The sequence below is a fragment of the Phyllostomus hastatus genome, unplaced genomic scaffold (assembly GCF_019186645.2).
Source record: "Phyllostomus hastatus isolate PE091 unplaced genomic scaffold, TTU_PhHast_1.1 phas_contig_5, whole genome shotgun sequence".
In the NCBI taxonomy this organism is placed as follows: domain Eukaryota; kingdom Metazoa; phylum Chordata; class Mammalia; order Chiroptera; family Phyllostomidae; genus Phyllostomus; species Phyllostomus hastatus.
In genome coordinates, this window is record NW_025333897.1 from 5,637,311 (window position 1) to 5,663,204 (window position 25,894).

The 25,894-nt window shown below is 52.9% G+C and overlaps 1 protein-coding gene and 1 non-coding gene across 8 annotated transcripts; one reads left to right on the forward strand and one right to left on the reverse strand.

Moving 5' to 3' along the window:
- Nucleotides 1-1,053: 1,053 nt before the first annotated feature.
- GRAMD1A (GRAM domain containing 1A) lies at nucleotides 1,054-24,582 on the forward strand. Of its 7 annotated transcripts, none has more exons than XM_045846755.1 (21): nucleotides 1,054-1,133; nucleotides 1,921-2,220; nucleotides 10,893-11,103; nucleotides 11,191-11,211; nucleotides 11,647-11,731; nucleotides 11,859-11,962; nucleotides 12,035-12,130; nucleotides 12,929-13,009; nucleotides 15,991-16,103; nucleotides 16,251-16,401; nucleotides 16,989-17,196; nucleotides 18,166-18,309; nucleotides 19,453-19,571; nucleotides 19,648-19,790; nucleotides 20,393-20,496; nucleotides 20,580-20,753; nucleotides 20,850-20,937; nucleotides 21,814-21,825; nucleotides 22,124-22,231; nucleotides 22,314-22,434; nucleotides 24,127-24,582. In XM_045846755.1, exons 2-21 carry the CDS (start codon nucleotides 1,973-1,975, stop codon nucleotides 24,217-24,219), a joined length of 2,424 nt encoding a protein of 807 aa, XP_045702711.1. In that variant the 5' UTR covers nucleotides 1,054-1,133; nucleotides 1,921-1,972; the 3' UTR covers nucleotides 24,220-24,582. The 7 variants fall into 7 exon arrangements, with proteins under 7 accessions (XP_045702711.1, XP_045702712.1, XP_045702713.1 ...); XM_045846756.1 differs by having other exon boundaries at nucleotides 16,989-17,187; XM_045846757.1 differs by lacking the exon at nucleotides 21,814-21,825.
- Nucleotides 8,229-8,366, reverse strand: LOC123823921. The gene has a single exon (XR_006786618.1). It is a non-coding gene; the product is annotated as a small nucleolar RNA SNORA67 (small nucleolar RNA).
- Nucleotides 24,583-25,894: the final 1,312 nt, after the last annotated feature.

Consider the following 25,894-nt stretch of genomic DNA (forward strand, 5'->3'; position numbering starts at 1 on the left):
TCCCATGGTTCCAGGGACATTGGTTTCTAATAAGTTTCCTTCTCTTCATAGCTCTAATGCCAACCATAAACTTTACTCAAAAATCTGCCTGTAAGGCAGGGATCAGAAAAGGTAAAGACAATCTTAGCTGTAAGCCCAGGTGCCCATTTGACTTGTGCCCTGACTGGTGTGGCTCAATGGGTCAGGTGTGGTCCTGCAAACCAGAATGTATACCACAATGATAAACACGATTAAAAACGAGTGGGGTGGGGGAAGTAAAACAAAACAAAACAAATTTAAAAAATAACAAAAATAACAAAAAATTAAGAAATGTGCGCGGATGATACCTGACGAATGAGGGAGTGATGGAAGATGGCTGGGTGGGGTGGGGGAGAAGCCTAAGGCGGTAGGGGAGAAGCACTCATTGGGGGTGCTGGTTCTCAGACTGGGCGGGTGGGGGTCATGGGGTTCATTTTATTGTTTTACTTTGTAACTCATATCTATGGTACAGACAGACTTTAATATGTATCAATTATTATGCAATAAAAATGGAAAAGTCAGAGAGAAGTGCCTGGACCTAAGCCATAGGGAATACCACTTTTATAGATCAGGTACAGGAGACAGCTGATGCACAGCCACAGCTGTGCACAGAAGTGAGGTGGAGTGGGAGCCAGAAACTGTGATATTTTGGAGGCTGAGAACCTCCCAGAAGGAGTTGGGCTCTCCCGGGTTCTAGCTTTTAAGAGCAGGGTGGGAAGATGAGAAGTGGAAAATGTGTCAGATTTGGTCGCCTGGAGGATCCCTAGGCTTCGAGGAGCAGCTCTGGGAGAGTAGTGGGGAGAGAAGCTAGGCTGTGGCTGGCTGCCGGCCAACAGGAGGATGGATCAGTAGAGGTCTAGGGTGAAGACAAGAAGGAAGGACAAGATGACTGCCAACTTCAGCCTCCTCTGTGGTGTGCATACCCCCACCCCCACTTTGTCCTTTCTCCCAGCTGGCCTGAGGGGAATATGACTCCAGTGAACAGGCTATTCCAACTGGCAAGGTCATGACTACCTAGCCCAGCCAAGACTCGTGGGGGAAGGGAGGGCCTGTTCTCTTGCCTTTACCCTGGAAGTCCAAATGCTGTGAGGACAGAAGGAGGTAGAAGCCATAAGGTAGGAGGATTGGGGTGTTTGGAAAGGACCCTGGGGTCCAGGCCTGGCCTGTAAGAGTCAGAGTCTTCCCTGAACTGGGGGAAATCCTCTCTGAGTTCCACAGGTCCTATTTCCCTATCCCCTGGCAGCTTGGTGCCAAGAAGCCCCTGCTGCAAGGACAGACAGACACTGATCTGATCTCCCCAGGCCCAGGTGGCCTCCAACATCACAGCTGCAATTGCAGAAACCAGCCTGGCTTCATCCCATCTGAGGAGGCCACAGCCTAGCCCAGCCACCCTCCTGTTGTTTGTCTTGGGAAGGATAATTGCTGAGCAAACAGGGAAGGGAAATCCTGGATTCTGACTCTCCTGATCAGCCGTTACCAGGCCTCAGCCGCTGGAGCCCCTCGGGCCTGGCTCCTTCGTGGCCTTGTGTATGGAAGGGAGCTGGGTGGAACGTTTGTAGAAAACCCAGGACTTGGCCTTGGTGAATACTCAGAAAAATAAACCCTGGCCCTAAACAGGTTTCATGAATATTCAGTGACCACTTGCTGTGTTCTGGGCCCTCCATGTGTCACAGTTCTCTGACACTGCTCAGCCACCCTAGGATGTCAGCATAAGGACCTTCAGTTTCCAGAAGAGGAAACTGAGGCTCGGGGTGGTGAGGGGAGGATACCCGCAGAGGTGGAAACTCCATCCAAACCTCTCTGACCCTCATACTGTGCTCTGCACCTAGCTCATCTCCCTTTTGGGGAGGGGCAGAGCTTGGGCAGGAGCTCTCCCCTTCACCTCTCTTTTTTCTCCCACAGAGAACCACATCTGCTGTCCAAGGCCCCCAACCAAGCAGGCAGAGCCCTCCTCATGGCTGAGTTCTTGCCCCTGCTGTCTGGGGTGCCCCCGCTGACCCGGGGTGGTTCCCAGGACTCAGTTGTCTCCCCAGCTGAGTGGCAGAGCCAGCAGCCACAGGATGATGAGCCCTGGAGGCTCCTGGAAGTGCCCTCCATTCAGATAACACCATCAAGTGATGGGGAGTCACCTCACTGCACCCCAAGGCCCCAGCACCTACAGCTGCTAAGGACCTCAGACATGGATAGTCTGCTCCAGGACAGGTGAGACCCAGGTGTTGGCACAGGAAAGGGGTTTTCTCTTTCTAGGGACTCATGCTCAAAGGTGGGCATCCTGTGGTTGTCACTGTCCAGGAGAGGGCTGAAGTTTAGTTAGAATGTGGCCTTAGCCTGACTGGAAGTTGTAAAATAGATGCACAAACAAAAACAGGCAAGTGGGAGTACGCATTGGGACAAGCAAATCTGAGTTTAGCTAAGCACTACCTGCCTACTCAGACTGGAGATAGACACCCCCTTCAATCTATCCAATGTTTTGCAAACTGTGGGTCATGACCCTTTTAAGAGCCATGAAGCCAATGTAGTGCATTGCAATCAGCACTTTTTCCCAAACAGAACAAGGATAGAATTGAAAATACATAGCATATGAGGTATAGTGAATAGTGAATAAGTGTGGTTTCCTGAAGCTTTTGTGACATTACATATATTTCTAAGTATGTACTGGAAGCCAATATAAAAGGTATTTCCTGTTGTAGCTCACAGGCAAAAAAAAAAAAAGTTTAACCAAAACTGCAAAGAAACTCTGTTCCTGGGACAAGGAAACAGGAACTGGGAGGTTCCAGGCTACAGGGGAAAAGAGGAAAAGAGGAAAAGAACTACACTGGCCCCAAAAAGAAATATCCACTGAGGTTTCTTCCAACAATGAACACATGAAAAGAGTTAAAAGTTTATGAAGTAGAGCTCTGTGTGTCAATGTGGAGAAATCTCAGAAAACGATGATGGAGAAAGCATGTTGTAAAATGATATAGGAGTCTAACTGTGTATCATTTTAAGATATTGAACAATAATACATGTTATATTGTTGGTGGATGCTTCCCTACAAAAAGGATGGGAAAGTGCACAGGAAAAACACACATCAACTTCAGGGCAGTATGTACTTTGGGAGGCCGAGGCAGAGAGAACAGGGGTAGGATCTCAGCCTTTGGCTGTAACTGTAATCATTTATTTCTTAAAACAAACAAACAAACACCCAAGAAAGGATCTGAAGCAAAAATGGGAAAATGTCCACATCAGTTATATGGGTGGTGGGAACATAGATGACTATTACATATTTTCTTGTTTGAAATAAACATTCCCTAATTTAAAATATTAAAGTATTTCAAAACAAGAAACAGGCAAGGAGAGTAGTGAGAGGGAGGGAGATGGTGGAGGGAGGGTCTACTTGAGATCTGATGGTGAGAGGCAGTCAAGGGAAGAACTGAGGGAAGAGCTTCCAAGCTCCAAGCAGAGGAAACAGCAAGTGCAAAGGCCCCACGGCAGGAATGTACCTGTGAATTGGAGGAGAATGCAGGGAGGCTAGGGGGCTGGAGGGAGTGAGCAGAGGGGAGACAGAAGTGAAGTCAAAATGATGTCTTGGGCATCAAGGTGAGGGCTTTGCTTTTGGCTGGGAATGAATGAGGTGGAGCCACAGAAGGGCTCAGAGACCTGACTCCCTCTGGCTGCCTGTGGGGAGAGGACTATGGGCACTTGAACCAGAGTAGCCGACAGGGAGGAGGTAGCTGTGATGCTCCAGGAGGGAGAGGACTGAGGCTGGGTCAGGGTGGGCAGTGGAGGGGTCGAAGAGTTTAGATTGTGGATAGGTTGTGTAGGTGCGACAGAAAGACGGGTCAAAAAAGACTTAAGTTTGGGGCCTGCCGTCCACCAATATGGAGGAGTCCTACTGCTTGGAGGCTGGGAAGAGGGTGGGGATGAAGTTTTTTTTCAAGAGGAAGGAATAACCTATCCTGCAGAGGGATAGGGAGCGAATCTCTGTGTGCAGGTGCTTCTGGCCAGAAGCTTTGACGTGGGCCTTACATTCTGTGTTCTAGGGCAAAGGAGTCCAGAGCCAACAGAGCCGGCAGCTGCCGCAGAGATGGCCATAGGTTGTGGCCTCAGAGCAGGGTTGCGTTAAACTCTGCAGCCTGCTGGCTGGGTGACTTGGGCCACTCATTCCCATCTTTTGAAACGGGCTTCTGTCTGTGAACGTGCTGCTGCTGCCCTTCCCCACGCCGTTCCGTGGGAAAGCCCTTACCACTGAAGTAATGGGCTGACTTGCTCAAGGTCACAGCGTAGATAAGCACCAGAGATGCTGAATTCTAACTCGCCCTGGCTGACCACCTGGGACAACCCTTCCAGCAGCCGTGATGCCCCTCCTTACCCACTCCAAGCCGCCCCAACACCTCGGTTTCCCAGAAACTCCATCCACCCCCAGCTCCGCCCCACGTCTTAGATTCCGCCCTGGAGGGAGGGGAGCTCCCGGCCAGGCGCGTCATTGGAGCTGAGGACCCCTTTCCCAGGCACCAGGGGAGAGGGTGGCAGCCCGTGCCGAGGCAGCTGCCACGGCAGCGTTCTGATTTAATCAAGTCGGCCTCGGTTTCTCTGTCAGTCTCTCCGTAGACTCCTGGCCTCCGTCTCTTTCTCTTCCTCTATCCCTGTTTCTCCGGTGTCCCAGGCGCCTCCCACGATGTCTCGGTCTTGGTCTTCTTCCCCCTGCGGGCCCCGAGTCCTTCTGTCTCTACTTCTCCCTCGGGGCCTCTTTCGGTCCCACGGTCCCTGCGAGGCCTGGACTAGCACCCTCCTGCCTCTCCCTCTCTGGCCGGCTCAGCGTGGGCCTCCGCCTCCAGTATCTAGGCCCCGCCCCCCGCCTGGGCCAGTCCCTGCCCCTCCTCCCTCGCGGGCGGGGGGGCTGTGACGCGCAGGGGCGGGAGCGGGAACGGGGAGCGTGACGCCGGCGGGGCCTCGGGCTGCTTAGGCCTTTTGTGCCGGCGGCTGGGTCGGCGGGGCGGCGGCCTCAGACGGCGGGGCGGGAGTCCTGCTGGGACGTCTAGCTCGGCCCAGCCCCGCTCAGCCGGTCCCAGCCCTGCCCTGCGGCTGGGCGCTCCCGCCGCAGCATCCATGTTCGAGTAAGGACGGGGCGGGAGGAGACGGGGTCGACCGTGCGCGCCAGGGGCCCCTGCCGGAGTCGAGGTCCGGGAACCCAAGGCACTGGGGCCCACCGGGGTGGGGATGGGGCTTGGCGTCCTAGGGTGCACCCGGGCACTGAAGGCTGATGGCTGGGAGGCTCTGGCCTGGCTGGTCGCTGCCAAGGCGCGATGCGCCAGGTTAGAGGGGCTTTCGTTGGGGTCCGGAGCCGATTTCGCGGGAAGCGCGCCTGTGGGGAGGGCCCCGGCCTGGCCGCCCCTGCTTCGGAGGCGGGGGTATGGGGGCGAAGCTGACCCGGTTCTTTGGGCCTGGGCTGGAGGCAGGGCGGGCTCATAGGCCTGGGACCCTGGGGCAGGCCCAGGAGCAGCCCCGCCGGGCCTGAGCCTGCTCCCACAGTCCTCCTCTGTCTTGAGTCTCCGCCAGGGTTACTGGGGGTTGGGGGCTTCCCTGTGGCCGACCGACCGACCGCGTGCCTGACCCCTCTGGGGTCCTTCTGCACCCTGTCTGGCCCGGTGTTTCCAATTATGAATTGTAGATGTCTTGGAAGCCTGTGTGTGCGTGTCAGTTTTCCTAGTCTGCAGGCCGCTGTGATCCTCTTTGGCTGTGTGTGTGTGTAATTTACCTAGAGTTCCATGTATTCTGTAAGTTCCCTTCGTGTATCTGATTATGACTCTGTAGTGTGTGTCTGGGCTCAGCTCGTGTGGCTACGACCTTTTGCAGTTGTATGTGTGTGGTGTATGCCACCCCATCAAACCTCCGTTGTCAGATTGGGACTCGGAGCGTGCATGCATATGTTTAGGTTTCCAGGGTGCAAAAGCTGTGATCCTCCCTGGCTCTATGTGTGTAGTTTATATCTGGCTCCATCTGTGGCTCCAAGTATCACCGTACATTGCCTGTGTCCAGTTGTGATTGTAATGTGTGACCATATGTGTCTGAGCCTCTGTGCTTGGTGCTACAACCATTTGCCTCTGAATGTGCCTATAATTTACCTCTGAACCTGTTAGCTCTGTGTGCAAATGTCAGTTACCTGTGTGTCCAAGTGTGATGTTGTGTGTCTGGGGCCAGAGCTGTATGACTGAGACCCTCTGGGGTTGTGCTTGTAATTTCCTTCAGATTCCATCTTTGTGTGAAAGTCCCTGTGTGTGTCCCTTGGTAACATTGTTACATGTATGTGCCTGGGCTTCCATGTGTTCAGCTGACCCGCTGGGGCTTTGTGTGAAGAGCAAGAGAAAGAGACCCCCTGTGGCTCTTAGTGGGTCTCAGCCCCTCCCTCTTGAGACCTTAGGAGTACCCTTGACTCTCTGGAGCAATAATCATAACTTAATTCTTCCCCTGTTATAGTTTATAAAGAACCTCCCTGGCCGCTATGTTGTTAGGATGTGGTCACAACCCCAGGGGCTGCATTATTCTGATTGTGAGGGTTCTGTCAGCAACAGCTGCTGACACCTCCATCCCCTGCCATGTTAGAGCAGGCCTTTGCTTTCTCTTCTCCGCCAGATGGTGAGCATCATAGGAGCTGAGCTGACTCTGTGACTTAATCTCCCTAGGTTGTGCATGTGTTAGTTGGGGTCCTCTGTGACTATTCTTTGACTGTGTGATTCTCTATAACTGGGAGTGTTTCCTTTCAACTCTTCTCTGAGATGTTCTTGTAGCTATGTGTGAATGTAATATATCAGGGTCTTTTTGTGGTTTTCTGTGTTCCTCTGACCCTCTGCAGCTGGGTGTGTGAGTGCATTTAACTTTTGGGACTTTGTGCCTGTAGCATACTTGTAATGCTGAGGGTGTGTATGTAATTATGCTGGGACTTGCGGCTGTTTGTGACTGTAACATACTTGTGGTGCTACTGCTGGGGGTGGGAGTGTAGGGAAGACTTCTTGCAACTGTGGGGAACTATAGTTTGCCTGTGACACTGGCTGTCAAGTTTTGCTTTAATGCATACCTGTGTGTGCATCTGGTCTGCTCTGAGCAGAGGGAGCTCTGGGCCTTTTAGGCCCAGGAAGCTGGAGGTGAGATATCTGCAGTGGCAAAAACCCCATTCTCTGCCAAGTCCCCACCCCCATAACGGTCCTATAGACACTTGGGGCTCCTCCCTTCTCTCTGCTGCATTCTGCCTGGTTGGCTGTGTCTGCCCTTGAGCACTTCCTGTTCCTCCTGCAAAGGAGCAAGATCTGGGGACGTGGGCCCTGCCCTGCTCTGTCTGTATGTGTTAGACCTGTCCTTTGATGCCTTCCCCTGACCTGTGGCTACAGGAGACTAAGACAGGTTAAGGAGGGGTCTGCAGTTCAGAGGGGAGAAGATGAGGCAGGTGAGGAGTGTGGTCACCTCTCTTTCAGCCCCATCCACAGCTGACCAGAGCCCACAGTACCTGTGGGTGGACCTGTGCCCTCCTGTCCTCCTTTCCCAGCCCCACTGGCCACCTCACTCTTCAGACCTGCCAGTCTCAGCCCTGTCCCTGAATTCCTTGTTCCTGCTGCTAAACCTGTCTTTCCCCTCCCTTTGCTAGATCTGTATTTTAACCTCAGAGCTCAGCTCAAGTGTGCCCTACACCCAACCCCGCCCGTCCACCTAGCCCTCCTTTATCACCATGGTCCTCCAACTTTCTCTGGGGCCCCACCCTGTCTTTGATTCAGGAGGTCTGCAGTGGATGCCAGAATCAGTGTTTCTTAAAACTGCCAGGTATTGCTGCTGCTGGTCATGTGACTAGTGTCAGTGAGATTATCACCCTCGTTTACATGTTCTCTTATTGATTGTCTGTTCTCCAAACAGCATCAGGTCCTGCGGGCAGGGATTGTACCTAGTTCTCTCACTTTCGTGTGTCTAGTGCCTGGCGTGTGGCAGGTGGCCAGTGTGTAGTTAGAGAGTGAACGACTGCAGTTTGGGGTCAGTTTGGGCTCCCCACACCAGGTTGAGGTGTCTTGCCATACCTGTCGAGGTCAGTGGAGCAACTTAGACACAGGTGTGCTGAGGCACTGGCAGGGCCATGTACTCTGACAGCCCTGGATGATCAAACCAGAGTGCCTTCCATGTGGTGGGCTGATTGTATATATGTCCTCTTCCAGAAAGCCCTGTGAGGTAGATACTTTTTTTCTTTTTTTACACGCAGGCAGCCAAAAGAAGGCAAAGGAAATTACATGTGACCTTCTGCCCTAAAAAGCTGAGGCATGCCAGATTTTATTCCAAGTTGCTACTTGCCTGAAGAGGGGCACTATTAGGCAAGGTAGATACTGTTATATTCAAGAGAAACCTGCAACGGAAGGTTCAAACTCTAGCCCAAGGTCACATAGGGAAGTGACCAAACTGAGACTTGCCACAGCCTCATCTCTCAGAGGACTGGGCAAGGCACACACCTGGTTGAGTCTGAGTTCTGAATGGGGGGAGTGGAGGGTTATTTATTTATTCTGCCCAAAAGAGCAGATGGCCAAGGAGCATGCAGCTGGGAAGTAAACCTCTTTCCCCCCTGGGGTGCACCTCCTATGTGGGAGAATAAGAAACAAGGACAGCCCTAGCTGGCGTAGCTCAGTGGATTGAATGCTGGCCTGTGAACCAAAGGGTCACCAGTTTGAATCCCAGTCAGAACACATTCCTGGGTTGCAGATCAGGTCCCCACTTGGGGGCACACATGAGGCAACCACCCATTGATGTTTCTTTCCATCTCTTTCTCCCCCACCTCTCTGAAAATAAATAAATCAATCTTTTAAAAAGAAAAAAAGAAGGACAAATACAGAAGGTTGGGTCAGGGAAGTGCTGAGGGGAGAGATGGAGAGGAAGGCGTATCAGGATGTGAGGAGTGTATTTTAAAGAGCTGAAGGAAGATGTTTTGGAGATGTGTTCATTGAGCAGAGGCCTGCAGACATCTGGGAGGAAGGGCATTAAGAGAAGGTGGCTTTGATAGTCTAGGAGGTATGGTGGTGGCCTAGGTCACATCTATTTTATTTATTTATTTCCACAAATTTCATTTCACAAGCACAACATGAATGCCTGCCCTGGTTCCTGTCCTGAGCAATACTAGGGACAGAACAGTGACGAAGACAACAGGGAGCTTACAGATCTGTGGAGATGTCATCAAACAGCGACAGCATGGAGTAGTCAGGGCTAGATTGAGGGAAGTATAGGCAGAGTGGTTAGAACTGGAATGGGAGCTGGGGGGACCCACAGAAGTGGGGGCAGTGTCCAGGAGGGAGGAGGTGTGGAGCAAGAGTCCTGAAGGATGGGTAAGAATTTGCTAGGCAAAGAAGAGGAAGGACAGTCTGTACAAAGGGAAGAGCTCGTGCTAAAGCTTGGAGGCAGGAGGGAGAAGTATGAGGAGCCTCAACTGTTTGAGGAGCTCCCACCTCCTCCCCAGGGGAGATTGAATTCCCTATGTTGGAATCCTGCTCTGAATTAAACTGTGGACAAGTGGTGTGCCACTTTGGGCCTCAGTTTCTTCTGCAAAGGAAGTGATAAGAGTATCGGATGCACAGTGTTGTGTGAGGATCAGTACAGTTCCTCATATGCAGAATGTGCCACGATAGTGGGTCCTGATACAAAGTCAACAATGAGTGTCCTTTCAAATGCCCCCAAACTGACCCCATAGCCCTATAAGAGTATGTATATTTGGTCCTCTGAGCATTCTACTTGTACTGGGGCTGCCTCCCAGCAGCAGGCTAATTCCCCAAGGCAGGAACCACATCTGGTGGTCTCTGCTGCTCCCCACTCTAGGCAGCACATGGATTATTCATGGAGTCACCGGTGTGTAATCAGAGTTCACTCTGTGCCGGATATAGTTTTGGGTGCTGGGGACACAGTGGCAACCAGGACCTCCTGAAATTTACAGTGTAGAGCAGACAATGACCAAGCCCAGTAAGTGATCAGGATGAGTCGAGATGGTGTGAGTGGAGCTGGGGGCTACTTGCAGCTGGGCCACCATGCGAAACGCATTTGAGTGGAATAAGACAGCTGCTTATGCTGAGGCTTTAGAAGGACATTCAGGCACAGGGAATGGAAGTGCAGCAGCCTTGACACAGAAATGCACTTGGTGGGCTTTAGGGGCAAAAGGAGGCTGGAATGGAGGGAGTGATAGGGATCACATTAGGGCCTTGGGTGCCAAGGTAAGGACTTTGCTTTTAGCCAAATTGAGGTGCAGCCTGGTGAGGACTCAACCAGAAGGGTCCTGACCTGACTGGACTCTGGTTCATAGGCCCCTCTGGCTTTGTGTGAGGAGCAGACTGTTGGGGGTGACCGGTGTTCAGGAGGCTGAGGATGGAGGCTGGGCCAGGTCACTGGATGGAGCGGGGAAGTGGGGCTAATAGAAATAATGAAAATAGATTTTGGAGGTGATCTGGGTTGGACTTTACCAACAGATTAGAAATAAGGAAGCGCAAGAAAGAAAATAAGATGCTTAGGTTTTTAGCTCAAGCAACCGAGTAGAAAGGGGCTGCTCAGTAAGTTTTTAATTGTATAAATGACTAATAAGTTAATTCAGAATATAGCAGGTATATTGAGAGCTCACTGTATTCCAGGCTGTATTAGCAGCACTGTGCATTTATTGTTCATTTACCTCCAGACAACTGGATGAGGACATGTATTACTGATCCTTGGGTCACAGATATAGTAACCAAGGAACAGAGTTAGGGAACCTGCTCTGGACCATGCTGCTAGGAAGTGGAGTAGAATGGATGGATAAGGATCAGCAGGCTGATGCACAGGCCTCCCAAAATAGGCCTGTCTGCACCCCCTGGTTTGTTTTATCCCATAACCCTTTCTTTCCCCCCTTCCTCCAGTACCACCCCCCACTCTGGCCGGAGCACGCCAAGCAGCTCACCATCTCTCCGTAAGCGGCTGCAGCTCTTGCCCCCAAGCCGACCCCCACCTGAGCCAGAACCAGGCACCATGGTGGAGAAGGGGTCAGATAGCTCCTCAGAGAAGGGTGGGGTGCCCGGGACACCCAGCACCCAGAGCCTGGGCAGCCGGAACTTCATCCGCAACAGCAAGGTTGGTGCAGGCCCTGGCCATTTGGGGAGAGTGGTAGAAGGCCAGGGATCTGAAGTCTTGTTCTGATTCCATTCCTTTCTCTTGCAGAAGATGCAGAGCTGGTACAGTGTAAGTATTGGGCAGGGGCTTGCTAGAGGGGTTGGAGGGAGGGGACAGCAGTGAAGTGGGGCTGGGTCAGCAGACCTTGGGTCATATCTTTGTTGCTACTTTTGTGTCGTGTGACCTTGAGTGAGTTGCTTAACCTCTCTGGACCTCTCTCCTTGAGAAACAGTTCCCACTTTACGAGGCTGAAGGGAACTTTCACTAAGAGTCAATGATGCTGTTGGGTATGTAACATAGGACCTGGCTTATGTAGAAATCAGTAAATGGGAACTCTCATCATGTTTACTCTTGTGTTACTGGCAGTGGAAGCCAGAATGAGCTAGACTTGAAGCATCAGAGAGCCTGTCTGGGGCAGAAAAGACTGAGGGGCTTCTGAGAGCACAGTGGGGCACAATTAGGGGTGAACCTCACCTGGATTCACACCTCCCACACTTCCCTTAGATGCTGAGCCCCACGTACAAACAGCGGAATGAGGACTTCCGGAAACTGTTCAGCAAACTCCCTGAAGCTGAACGCCTCATCGTGGGTCAGTCCTGATATGCCCACCCAGCCCTGAGTTCCCATCTCTGCCCTCCTGAACCTCCCCACCTGGGTGCTGGGTAGGCCAGCCATGTGACTCGGGTGTCTGCCTGTCTCTCTCCTGGCCGCCTCAGATTACTCCTGTGCCTTGCAGCGTGAGATCCTCCTCCAGGGCCGCCTCTATCTCTCCGAGAACTGGATCTGCTTCTACAGCAACATCTTCCGCTGGGAGACAACAGTGAGCCCATGCAGGGATGAGAAGGGGCCCTGGCAGGGCTCCGGCCCCTCCTGACCCGCCTGTCCTTCTTAGATTTCCATCCAGCTGAAGGAAGTGACGTGCCTGAAGAAGGAAAAGACAGCCAAGCTGATCCCCAACGCCATCCAGATCTGCACAGAGAGTGAGAAGGTGAGTGAGAGGACCTGCTGACAAGGCCATGTGGTCACTGATCTTAGCCAACTCCTCCCTTCTTCCCCCACCAAAACCCTGTTTTTTCTGCACTCTGATCTGCTCTCAGTCTGTGGCTTTCTCTTTGTTCTCCCTGCCCCCACCCTGGCCCAGGTTTCCATCATCTCTGACCTGGATCTCCACACCAGCCTCCTGCTGTCACAGTCCCTGCAGTCTGTCCCCTCACACAACTGCTCTGAGATAGGATTAATAGTAAAATTCTTCCCTCCTACGTATCTACAACTCAGATGTCTTCTGTCCTTGGAAGCCTTCCCTGACACTCCATTCTGTCCCTGTGATGTTGACTCGTGGTCCCAAGATGGCTGCCTCCCATCAGTGGCCCAGACGGGACGGGAGAAAGAAATGTGGCTGTGTGCACATGCACACGACACTTCACAGCAGAATTCCTTTGTGTTTTACTGGCCAAAAGAAGATCAGTTGACCACCTTATGGGCAAAGGAGACTGGGAAATTGCCCTGGGCTTCCCCCCTCCCAGCCCAGTCCCTTTGGACTGACCCCATCTGGAGATGAGCCTGCCTTAGCCCGTGAGCTCTGGGTACAGAGCTAGGGACCATCTCCCCAACACGGTGACTCCAGTGTCCAGTGCCAGATTGGGCACAGGATAAACATTCTGTAGAAAGAAAGAAGGGATGAATGAATGGATATACCTCAGGATGGAGATCAGGATGGAGCTGGATGGGGATGGACCTGCCCCTCCACCCTTTCGTGTCTCCCCCACACCCCATCTCTCTCCTGCAGCATTTCTTCACCTCCTTTGGAGCCCGGGACCGCTGCTTCCTGCTCCTATTCCGCCTCTGGCAGAACGCGCTGCTTGAAAAGGTGGGCCTGGAGGAGGCCTGGACAGGGGACTTTGTGGGTGGGCCAGGGGAGACCATGGAGCCAGGGGTGCCAGAACTGGAGGACCGCCCAGCTCCTCTCCATGGGCATCTGCATCAACATATCGGCAGCATACCCCATGGGCCCCACGAGGGATCACTGTGGACTCTAGTGACAGAGGCTGCCCACTAGAAATGTGTATGCACAGCCTCTTATTCACCGTAACATTTTTTATATGTGGCAGCAAAATCTGCTCTGAGCTAGTAATGTGGTATTTATTATGCATACAAGCACTGCACAGTCGAGCTTTCTGCTGCGATGGAAGTGTCCTCTATCTGCACTGGCCAGTAGAGTAGCCACTATCCACGTGTGCCCCTTGAACTCTTAAAAAGTAGCTAGTGTGATTGGGGATCTGCATTTTTAATTTAATTTAATTTAGTTTTAACTAATGTACACTTAAATGGCCATGCATGCCTCTCACAGAGTACAGGTCTGTATCTCCCTGCGTCTGCTCGTGTTGTTACTGAGCATGAGCGGAACCAGTCTTAGGTACAGTTCAGTGTAAAGTTAAGTGTCCAGTATATTAATGGGACATACCAACGATTCTCAATCTTTGTAGTCTCAGAAACGCTTTACACTCCTTAAAATAATTGTAGGCTCCAAAGAACATTTGTGTAAGATGGTTATATCTGTCAATATCTACTGTATTAGAAACTAAAACTGAGAAATTTTCAAGCACAAGAATACACAACACATTGCATTAGCAACCAGAAAAATTATAGCATCACATGTCATAGAGCCTCTAGAAAACCACTGTATACTCATGAGAGAATGAAAGTGAAAAGATGAGTAACACCTTATACTACTAGTAATACTTAGGCTTGTGAAAATAATTTTGACCTTGTGGGCAGCCTGAAAAGGGTCTAGGGGACCCCCAGAAATCTTTGGACCACACTTTGAGAACCTCTGTCATACACTGCACTGGATACAAAATATAAGTATCGGTGCTCTGTTACAGCCTACAGTATTGCCACTATGCTACTTTTCTTCAATCCAAAATCCTAATTTTGAATCATGTCTTGGACTGAAGTCTTTGAGGCAGGGATTTTAGACTTTCACTTGCTACAGTCCAATAGCCCATTGAGTGCCAGCCCTCGGCAGGCTCTCTTGGAATGCCCTCTGTGGTTGCATAGGTTTACATAGGATGCATTTGGCAATAAGTAACTGAAATGCCAACCAAACAATCTGGTTTAAGCAAACAGATACTGAATCATTTCACAAGGTATTAGTAGCTAACACTTAATGGTGCTACTAAGTGCCAGGCATTGATCTGAGTATTACAGGAATGAACTCGTTCCATCTTCACAACCACCCACGAGGCAGTATGGTTATTATCTTTATTTCACCAATGGGGCACGGAGTATTAGACTGGCCCCTGGTCATGTGGGCTTGTATGTGGCAGAGCTGGGTTCTGACCCACTGCAGTCAGGTTCTGGACTCCACTCAACCATTGTGTCACACTGATGCTCATGTCATGAGAGGTCTGGAAGCAGGTGGTCCAGGGTGGGTGTGAAGGATCAAGGACCCAAGTTCTTGTCCACTTTTCCACACTCATCCTCTGTATGGTGATGTTTTGTTCACATGCTTGTTGTCCTGTGGTTACAAGGTGGCTGCTCTAGTCCTCATGTAAGTGTCCCAAACATGAAGGGGGACATGGGTGGATAGAAAGTGGAAATTCCTTTTTAAGGGAGGAAAAGCTTCCTTTAGATTTTGCTCTGTATTTCTTCGGCTAGAATGGAGTCACATGACTGCCTTCAGCTGCAAAAGAGGTTGGGTATTTGGCAAAGGGAAGATGAGTTGGCTGGAGAAGATTTTCACCCCAAACAAATCAGAGTTACACTGGCAGGGAGGGAGTGTGGTTAGATGTCAGGTTGGCATGGCTTGTTGCTGTCAGCCTGTAGCACCTCAGGAGGTCAGAACCCGCTCCTCCAGCAGTGCTGTGCTTCTGTCCTGCCCTCTCAGGGGCAGCTCCAGCTATGGCCAGGAGGGAGCAGGAGTGCTGGAGCAGGAGCCAGAGAGAGGAGACAGCCCAGCATCAAAGCTGCAAGGGCAAGTGCAGAGGAGGGTTCAGAGTGTAGGCCCTGGAGCCAGATTGCCAGGAGTTCTGTCCCCATCACTGAGGAGCTACATGACCTGGTTAAGTTACCAAACCCCACTGGTCAGATCAGGACTCTCCCGACTTCATAGCAACCAGACTTGAGCTCAGAATAAGTGCTGCTCAGCGGTGTCACCTCTTACAAAGCAGGGTTGTCCAGAGGTAGCACCAGGGTGCTAGAACAGCCCCTGGGGTAACATTTCAGTGCTGTCACGTGGGCACCTCTGTGCCTCAGTGTCATTGTCTTAAAATGCTGATATTAGCACTGACTTTACAGAACTGTTTTAAAGACTCAGTGAGTTAGCTCATGTGAAAAGATGAGAAGAATGCCTGGCATATAGTAACAACTCAGTGCATGTCTGCTGCAGTTATCATTATTACTATTGCTGGTTTATCATTGGCATCCACCCCTTCAGGCCATGAGTAGCTGAAAGACCAGGGCTCCTGAGAACACTAGAGAAATGGGTGGGGGCAGGACAGCAGGGGGGCGGGTGGGAGCAGAGGTTCTGCAGGCTGGCTAGGTTTGAATCCCTGAGTTGCCTCTGGTCACTTGTGTGGCCTCAAGCACATGACTTCTCCCTGGACCTTGTATTCTCTGTAAAACTGGAACCATTAACCTGTAGCTATGTATTGTGAGAACCTGAGGGGAAAGTCCTGAGCACACTGGCTCCTCCCCACTGGGCTGTCATGGGGTGTAAGATCTGGGATGGGAGACCATGCTGCCCTGTGTGGGCACTGGGGGAAATGCTGAGGCTGGTGGGCACTGGGTGGAAAGCACTCTGGCTTGGGTGTGGTGGAGGCCAACCCTGAACGCGTCTTGCCTGCCCAGACGCTGAGTCCCCGAGAGCTCTGGCACCTGGTGCATCAGTGCTACGGCTCAGAGCTGGGTCTCACCAGTGAGGATGAGGACTATGTCTGCCCCTTGCAGCTGAACGGCCTGGGGTGAGTCAAAAGTTGATAGCCGGTTCCTGGAGGGGTTGGGGGAGACAAAAGGGGCTGCATGAAGAACTCCTGGACTTTCAGGTGGACTGCGGTGGGTGTGTGGGGTTTCAAGAATACAGTGATCCCACACCCTCCCTTTCATTGCAGGAGCCCCAAGGAAGTGGGAGATGTGATTGCCCTGAGTGATATCACCCCCTCAGGGGCAGCTGACCACAGCCAGGAGCCAAGCCCAGTGGGTTCACGCCGTGGCCGCATCACCCCCAACCTTTCCCGAGCCAGCAGCGATGCAGACCATGGGGTGAGCAGAAGGAGAGAGGAGGGTGCTGTGGGAAGAGACAGAGGAAGGCTAGATGTGGTGTCAGGGAGAGGGACAGACTGGGGGAGACCAGGGAGGGAAAGGGCCAAGGAACAGAGAAGAGGTGAGTGGAGGGGTAAGAAAGGAGATAGATGGAGGGATAAGACTGAGGGATAAGACTGAGGAGGGATAAGAGCTGGGGAGATGGTTAACATAAACAGGAATAGGTAGGGAACCAGAGAGGCAAGCAAAGGGGAGACAGACAGATGGAAAGAGTGACAGACAGAAGAGGCAACAGAGGGATGGATGCACGAGGTAGGACCCAGGCAAGGCATGGACAGGACAGGCATAAGAAAGCTTATAGCCCAGTCATCCAAGATAGGCCTGCAAGGGGCTAAGAGGAGCCCTTGTTTGGGTGGCTTTAGGGCCCCCTTGAAGCTCAGCTGTAAGCCCTCCTTATACATGTGACCTCCCAGCACTGGTTTTCTTAGACTTGAATTCTTATGGCCAATGTGGGCACACAGGAAGCCCTCAGGCTGGGATGGAAAGGATGGAAATGGGACAAGGCTGATTTAAGTCATTCTCTGCAGGCAGAGGAGGACAAGGAGGAGCAGATAGACAGACAGCCAGACGCCTCTTCTAGCCAGACGGTGACTCCAGCGGCTGAACCGCTGAGCACAGAGCCCACTCCACCTGAAGGACCTGTTTCCCTGGGCCCCTTGGATCTGCTGCCCAGCGAGGAGCTGTTGACAGACACGAGTCACTCCTCCTCGTCCACAGGGGAAGAAGGTGAAGCAGGTGGCCTGAACCATTTGCTTTAGTTGCACATGACAAACTACTCAGACTGGCTTAAGCAAGGGGTTTGCTGGCTCACTGGGTCAAAAAACCCAGGGAGTGGGCAGGTAAGGCATTTAATAGTGTTGTTAGACATCTGTCTTAGCTCTGCTTTAAAGATAGCAGAGCGAGGCAGATAGGAGCACAAACTCTGAAGCCAAATCTCTGGGATTCAAATTCTGGCCACAGTGGTTTTTTAGCCATGTAACCTGGGTGAATCATTTTTCTGTGAGCCTCATTTCCCTCATCTGAAAAACGGGATTAGCAATAATAATATCCATGTCATAGGGTTGTTCTTAAGAGAATTAAATGAATTAATCTATGTAAATACATGGGCCAGTTAGTAAGTATAAGCTATTATAATTTCCATTATCATCATCATCATCATCATCATTTATATTCCTCTGTGCCAACTTCATTCCCAGGTAGCTTCTCCTCTTGTTGGGGCAGAGAGAGACCCTGCCCTGCTTCAGACAAGCCTAGCAGAGAAAAAATATGCCTTTCCCAGTGGCTGTACTGAAAGCTCTAGGGTTGGCTCTGAGTGGAAAACGAGCCAACTCCTGAACCAGTCTCTGTGGCTGCTTGGGGCCACACATACCCCTCAGAACCAACCACTGTGACTGCCTGGCCCCTGAACCAATCCCTGTGGCTGATAGTCACAGGCCTACGGGCCTGTGGTGACTGGGAATGCAGTGGGCTGGGCCCACAGTGGGAACCAGTCATGATGGCTCTGATTGTTTGGGCTTAGGGCACATGCCACCTAAAAACCACCCCTGTGGCCCAGTGCCCGCTCTGGTCTAGGCAGACAGATCTGCCTGTCCACTCCGCAAGGCCAGGAGTGGCGTAGGGTGGTCTCCAGAGGGAAACCAAGGAAGCACTTTGAGAAAGGAGGCATGCCGGTGGCCTCATTTGCTGCCCTTCTGTATCTCCCAGCGGACCTGGCTGCCCTGCATCCTGACCTCTCTGGCCGTCTCCTCATCAATTCTGTCTTCCATGTGGGCGCCGAACGGCTCCAGCAGATGCTCTTCTCAGACTCACCTTTCCTGCAGGGCTTCCTGGAGCAGTGCAAGTTCACAGGTTAGGGGACTGAGATTCCCCAGACACAGGGGAGGATGGGGGAGGACAAGCCTGGAGATAGGCAGGCACTGCTTGCTGTGCTGGTCAGGTGTGGCAGGGTGAGGGGGTTAAAGGCAGCATCCATGAGAGCAGAGTGTTCTGCCTCTTACTAGCAGGGTTCCAGCCTCTCTCTGCCTGAGTTCCTTCTGCATAATGGAGGTATGGTAATAGTGCCTGCCTTATCAGGGTCTCAGGAAACCTAAATGGGTTGATGCTAGAAAAGTGCCTAGAATAGTAGCCAAATAGTACATATTTTGTAAATGTGACGATCATACATTTAGTACTACTCTATGCAGAGACCAGGACAGATGTACCCTAGAATCTAGTGAGAATGAGGGTAAATAGATTCTCACACAAATAAACATTGAGTATCAGAGAGGTAGCTGTGACCCAATCAGGAATGGCTGCTGGAAGGATGTGAAATGGAAACTAAGGCCTGAAGGAGGGGCTTGTCCAGAAAGGGGGGGAGGTGGGGGTGAGGAACCTACATAGCCCCTGAGGCTGGAGGCAGGCACTGTGAGAAATCCCTCGAGGGTGGGCCCCTGTGGCCAGGTGTGGAGAGGGGCAGCCACAGCAGCAGGTGAAGTGGAAGGGTTTACCATGGGACCAGCAGAGGAGCTCAAGAGTCAGATGGGGGAGGGAGTGTGCAGGCCTGGGGCTTGGGTGGGGGGCCTAGAGGACAGTTGGACCACTCCTGAGATAGGGCCCCAGAGGATGAGCAGGTCTGAAGAGATGCGGAGGCCAGTGTGGGGCCCAATAGGTATGAGGGGTCCAGGGGACTTGGAGGGAAAGGTGTTCAGGAGGTAATAGGGCCCTAGGTCTGAGGCTCAGGGGAGAAGGCAGGACTGGTACAGACAGGGAAACAGGCTGTAGGAGGGATGAGAAGTATAGGGAGGGCAAAGGTTCCAGCTCTGAGTATCATCAACATCTAAGTTTTAGGTGTCCCAAGGAACATGGGGTAGGTGCCAAGGTGGGCACATGGAAGAAGAGTGGGTTTGGGGCAAGGCCCAAGAAAACTGGAACCTTACAAAAAGGCTGAGTCTCCTACAGCCTGTAGGCAAAGGGCTGGTGAGTAGTGTCCCCATTCTGCTCTCCCTGCCCCAGACGTGACCTTGAGCCCCTGGAGTGGGGACAGCAAGTGCCATCAGCGCCGAGTGTTGACCTACACCATTCCCATCAGCAACCCGCTGGGTCCCAAGAGTGCCTCAGTGGTGGAGACTCAGGTGAGCCAGGCGGGGTGGCCAGCCCGGTGGGGCGGCCAGGTGGGCAGCCCTGACTCTCTCCTCCCTTGCCCTGCAGACACTGTTCCGGCGCGGCCCACAGGCAGGCGGCTGTGTGGTGGACTCAGAGGTGCTGACGCAGGGCATCCCTTACCAGGACTACTTCTACACTGCCCACCGTTACTGCATTCTGGGCCTTGCCCGGAACAAGGCTCGTCTTCGGTGAGCAGCTGCCTCCACCTGATGCTTTGGTGTCCCCCCCACCCCATGGAGGGCCCCGGTGCTCCCCAGCCAAAGTCAGTTGCTGAATGTTGGTTGCTACCCTGGTAGGCAAGCAGAAGTGTTGGTCCTTAAGGGGCCAGGAACACCCAGAGGTGTTTGGCCTGAGCCTCTAGGTGGGTGGAACTGCCATTGACCAGGATGGGGAAGATGGGAGAAGTAGGTTTGGGGGATGATCAGGAGATCAGTTGGGGACGTGTCAAGCTACCAAAGACCCCCATGTGGAGTTGCATGCAGCAACAAGACAGAAGGGGTTCAGAACCGAGGTGTGTGTTAAGCCTGCAATGTGCACGGGCAGTGCTGAGGCAGCACTTACGGACAGGAGACTTGCCAAGGTAGTGGGTGTGGGCAGAGAGGGAGTTACAGGCTGACTGGCTGGCACTTCAGGTGAGCAGGGATCACAGGGAAGCCATCGGTGGGTGAGGGGATGTGTTTGTTTTCTCTGTGGGTACACAGGGCCCTCTCTGAGCTAGAGAGGAAAGCACCCCCTGGTAGTGGGGCAGCAAGGCTGGAGTCAGACTCTCCCCCCATTTCCCCAACCCTAGAGTGTCCTCTGAGATCCGCTACCGGAAGCAGCCCTGGAGCCTTGTGAAGTCTCTGATTGAGAAGAACTCGTGGAATGGCATTGAGGATTATTTCCACCACCTGGGTAAGGGACAGAGTCAGCCAGGGCAGGATAGGGTCGTGGCTTAGCTGGATGCAGACCTGCAGAGCCCTTTCTCATGTCCACAGAGCGAGAGCTTGCCAAGGCCGAGAAGCTGTCCCTAGAGGAAGGCGGGAAGGACGCCCGGGGATTGCTGTCAGGCCTGCGGAGGCGGAAGCGGCCCTTGAGCTGGAGGGGTCATGGTGATGGGCCCCAGCACCCAGACCCCGACCCCTGTGCCCGGGCTGGCATGCACACCTCGGGTGCGTTCGTCAGGGCTGGGCAGGGCAGGCAGAGGAGCAGGGCCCAGGTGGGGTGGGCTGGATGAGTCTGTCTGACTCTGAGTTGCTCTCCCACAGGCTCCCTTAGCTCCCGTTTCTCAGAACCGACCACGGACCAGGGCCCCGGGACAGGCATCCCCAGTGCCCTGGTGCTCATCAGCATTGTGTGAGTAAGGAGGCCAGGCGTCGGTGTCAGACAGGCCTGTGTCTGCATCTCAGCTGTGTGACCTTGGGCAAGTGCCTGGCCTCACTGGGCCTCAGCTTAAGTGGGAATGTGGGCTCCCCTCAGAGAAAGGATTAAAGGAGCCAGTGTTGGAGCTGTGCCCAGCAGAGCTCTGTGCAGTGTACTGCTCTGTTCATCATGGAGAGATCTGCCTGCTGGGAGAGGGATGCCTGGGACTCTGGGAGGTTAGAGAGACCTGACCTCACCCAAGGGCCAGGGAGGGCTTTGTGGAGGAATCAGTACCCAAATGAGGCAAAATTAGGTGAACCAGGAGAGGTATGCAAAAGAAGCAATTTTACTTACACACTTCATTCGTGTTTTCTGTGTTTAAGCCTAAGCTGGGTGATGCTGGGCACACAGCAGTGACAAGCAGCTCTGGGGGAGACAGTTCTGGCACCAGACCAAAGTGATGGGGGAAACACAGGCAGAGGGAACAGGGCCTGGGTAGGGAAGCCTTGGGAGGTCAGTGAAGGCTTCCTCCAGGCGGGAAAAGTGGACAGTCAGGGACGGCTTCCTGGGAAAGCAGAGGACTCCTGAGCTGAGACCCCAGAGGGTTAGGCAGGGAGAACCACATGCATGAAGGTCTGGAGGTGTGGAGAGGCAGGACACTGAGGAAATGGAAGTGAGATCCATGCTTCCAGCGGACTGTGGGAGGTGAGAGTCAGATCGGCCATGCATCCAGCCTCTCTGGGCCAGCCTCCTTCCCAGTGAGAGGCTGAGTGGCATGCTCTGCCGGGAGCTGGGGTCTAGGAGGGGTGGGGTGGGTAGCATGGGCTGGGCAGCTCTCATCTCTTTGTCTCCCCCTCACCGCCTCCTCAGGATCTGTGCGAGGTAGGGTCCTGCACCCTGCACCTCCCCTCACCTCATGTCTCACCCCTGGCTGCAGCCCCTTCTCTATTCCACATCCTTGGTTCTCCCAGTGAGCTTGTTTGGCGTGGCAGTTAAGGGTGTGGGCATTAGACAGGCCTGGGTTTGAACCCTGACTTTGCATGTCTCTCCCCTTCTCTGAGTCTTAGCTTCCTCCTCTGAAGAGACAGTAGTCGTGGTGTCCCTTCAAGGTGTGGTCGTGTGTGTGCCCAACTTGTGGGAGCATCAATCCTGACTCCTGACCTCTGATTCCTGCCCTCAGCCTCATCATCCTCATCGCCCTCAATGTTCTCCTCTTTTACCGCCTGTGGTCCCTGGAGAGGACGGCCCACACCTTTGAGTCCTGGCACAGTCTGGCCCTGGCCAAGGAGTGAGTGGGCACCCTGAGGGGGCTGGAGCTTGGGCAGATTGGGGGAGGCCAAGGCTCTACTCAGGCCCTGCACCCTACACAGCAAGTTCCCCCAGACGGCTGCAGAATGGGCGGAGGTCCTGGCCCTGCAGAAGCAGTTCCACAGCGTTGAGGTGCACAAGTGGAGGCAGATCCTGCGGGCCTCGGTGGAGCTTCTGGATGAGGTATGGCCCTGGGGCTCTGGGACCCTGCACTCCAACCCGAAGATGTGGCACATGCCTCTGGGCCTCGGTTTCCTCCTCCATAAGATGAGGAAGCCATTCATAGTCCCTCACCTTCTGGGTTGCCAGAAATATCAGCAGAATGAAAGAATTTATTGGCCCCCATCCTGGGAAAAAAGTCCAGATGTGGCCCACTAGGCCTGGCTGGGCCCAGCCACTTAATGACAGTAAGAATTGGTCTCTGGAACCATCTTTTGACTCTGCCTACCCCCAGGGTTGGCTTAGTTCTGGGCATCCTCTCCCCGAGGGTGACCAAGGTGGTCCCTGCAGCTCTAGTCTGACATCCAAAGGAAAGGACTTACTCTCATTGGCTGCTAGCATCACATGCCCTGCCCCTGCAACCAGCCACAGAGGCCAGGGGTAAGCAAGACTTGGTGTCCGAGTCCCTCCCCACTTTGGGGTGACTAAGGTGGATCACATAAGGGTGTGGGAGAGGTTTTCCAAAGGCTACTGGGGTCTCACCTTTAGAAGGGGTTACCCCATACAGCCCCTGTAGTTCAGGGGCAGCATCTGTTCAGCAGGCCATGTTCAAATTCTGGTGTGTGACCTTGTGCAAGAGACTTGGGGCCTTGGCTTCCTCCTCTGTAAATGGGGTAGTAATTGACATTACCTCAAAGACTGTTATGAGATTTAAATGAGTTCACATTGGAATAGTGCCAAGACCATAGTAAACACTTTATGTATGTTTGCTGTTAGTAGTATAAGCCCAGTGCCAGGCATACAGCAGGTGCTCAATAAATGTGGTGGGTCAACACAAGTTTCAGACACCTGAGCTACCCTAATGTGAGGAGTGACTGTGGGAAGCTGGGGAGCACCTGGCACTGGCTGGCCCCCTGAGGGTGTCAGAGCCCAAGGTCGTGGTGATGGTGAAGACTGTCTGGCCCCTACGGGCCCTAATGCTGCGGCCCACCTTGGGGCCCCGCTGCGTCCCGCATATGTGTGGACAGAGATGCGAAGTCTGGGAAGGGCTGTGGAGGATAGGGTAGGGGGTTTTGAAGCCAGGGCCCCATCGCTCAGAGCAAAGGAGGGCAGGGCCTACTCATCCTGAGTTAAATTCTCATTTTCCTCTCAGATTGCTATGGGCACTGTGTTGACTTCTCAAATGAGTGCTAATAGCAGACACTGATCAAGCTGGGCTGTTCCAAGTGCCAAAGTGACCAGCTGCTTTGCTTCTTGTGGCTAGGCTATGAGGGGGATGTTCTTGCCCCCCAAACGTAGCAGATAGGGATGCTGAGGTGTGAGGCCATCAAACTTGCCCAAGGTTTCACAGCAGGGAATAAGAATAACATGCATTGGGCACCTCCTGTATGCCATCAGATCCCTGAAATAACCTGGTGAAGCAGGTATTACTGACCCTTCTTTCAGCTAAGGCACCTGGGACAGGTAAGGGGCTTGCCCAAGGCTTCCCAGTAAGTAGCAGAGTCCAGACTCGAACCCAGGCCATCTGGGTGGGCCCCTTCCATTTACTGTCTGTGATAAATTAAACTAGGTACAGTATTGCTCTGCTCGTGTTGTATGGTGACCTGAGCAGGAGACATGGCCTCTCTAGACCTTCCCCAGTTCCTCAACTGCAGGATTGGGGGTGACACCACCCCTCCAGTGCTCACTCACCACCCTGCCCACCTCTCCTCCCAGATGAAGTTTTCACTGGAGAAGCTGCATCAAGGCATCACCGTCTCAGACCCTCCCTTCGACTCCCAGCCACAGCCTGATGATAGCTTCTCCTGAGGACGTCTGGCCACACAGTTGTCCCCGAAAATGGTCAGATGGACACAATCTCGGTGACCACTGCTGGCACAGTGTGAGCACCGGGAACCTCCTGCCCACCCATCCCGGTGGCCTGGCCAGGGGCCATGCAAACACGGGGACCACAGAAACGAGATGCACTTTAGACCAGCGTGTATGAGTGCACCTGCCGTCGCCTGCCCAGCCAGGGCGCTGGCCTGGCCTTCGGCAGGCTCCCTGCTAACTTATTTTGTCCAGCTGGGGTTGTGGAGAGCACCTCCTGGGGTGCCAGATTCCCTCAGCTCTGGGTTTAATATATTGTATTTATTTGGGCTGACAGAGCCCCAATAAAGAGTTGGAAATGGCTGTGGCTGTCTCCATGGGGCCCTGGGAGTGGGAGGGAGGGGTTCTGTCCATTTTCTGGAGCCACAGTCATTGACATGACCTGGAATTCCCTAGCATCTTACACAAGCTTTGCATCATCAGGGTCCAGTGCAAGGGTTCCTAGGACAGACTAATCCTGGTGCTCTGAGTTCAAATTCTACCTCTGATACTTAGGCACATAGACTGAAACTGGTCAGCCTCTCTCAGATTTAGTTTCCACTGCTGTTCAATGGGCATAAGAATAGCTCCAGTCTTCCAGGGTTGTTAGACGTGAGTTGTTCTCAAACTTAAGCCATGTCAGAGTCTCCTGGAGGGCCAATCACCAAACCTCCTGGCAGCATATAATTCAGCAGGTCCAGGGCGAGCTGCCAGCTTGTACTTTCAGCAAGTTCCCAAGTGATGCTTGTCCAGTGGTCCCACTTTGAAGAACTGCTTTATGAGGATGCAGGAAGTTAAAAAGTGGCAGTTTATAATAGGGTAAATATTCAGTAATGTTATTCACCACAGAAAAGTTGAAAGGAGAAAAGTACTCATGTGCTGTGCACCAAGTACATGCCAACCTAAGTATCATGGTCTGATGTTCATTTAGTTCCCATGTCAGCTCTATGAGTTGGAGACAAATAGTTGCATGCCTGAGGCCCTTCCACAGGGCAGCCTGGCCCCTGGGACTCCACATGCAGATGCAAGGTGCTAACCCCTTCAGGACTGCACAGCAGCCCATCCACATGAGGCCATCTGGACCCCTGTCTTATTGATGAGGAAATGGGCTTAGAGGTGAAATTCCTGGTCCAGGTTTATCCTAGATCTGGCCCCTCAAACCCACCCTATGCTAGTTCCAGAGTGACTGAGGGGTAAAGAGAGACCTTCGACATGTCAGTGAGTCTGTAAGAATCTCTGATGGCTTGGGGCAGAGGATGGGAGGAGGGGTGTACCACAGGAGACAAACAGCAGAGCTCACTTCTCCTATCCCTAGCTATGAGGTCATGGCAAGTTACTCACTCTGAGCCTCAGTTCCCCATACCCACCTGTAGGAAGAATTAGATGAGTTAATGTCAGTAAAGTGCGAGAGCAGCGCCAAGCCTGCAGCAGGTGCTCAGGGAACATCAGCTTGTGGGGCTGTCAGTAGGTCCCCTGTTCAGTGCCCAAGGCCTGTCCTCATTGTGCCTCAGCCTGCCACCCAGCCAGAGGGGGGGTCAGAACAGCAAGAAGGTTATTTTCTGTAGGAGAATTTCATAATCCAGGAAGTAAGTGCTGGCACAGAGGCCCAGACCACAAAGGTGTCCAGTGTCCCTGG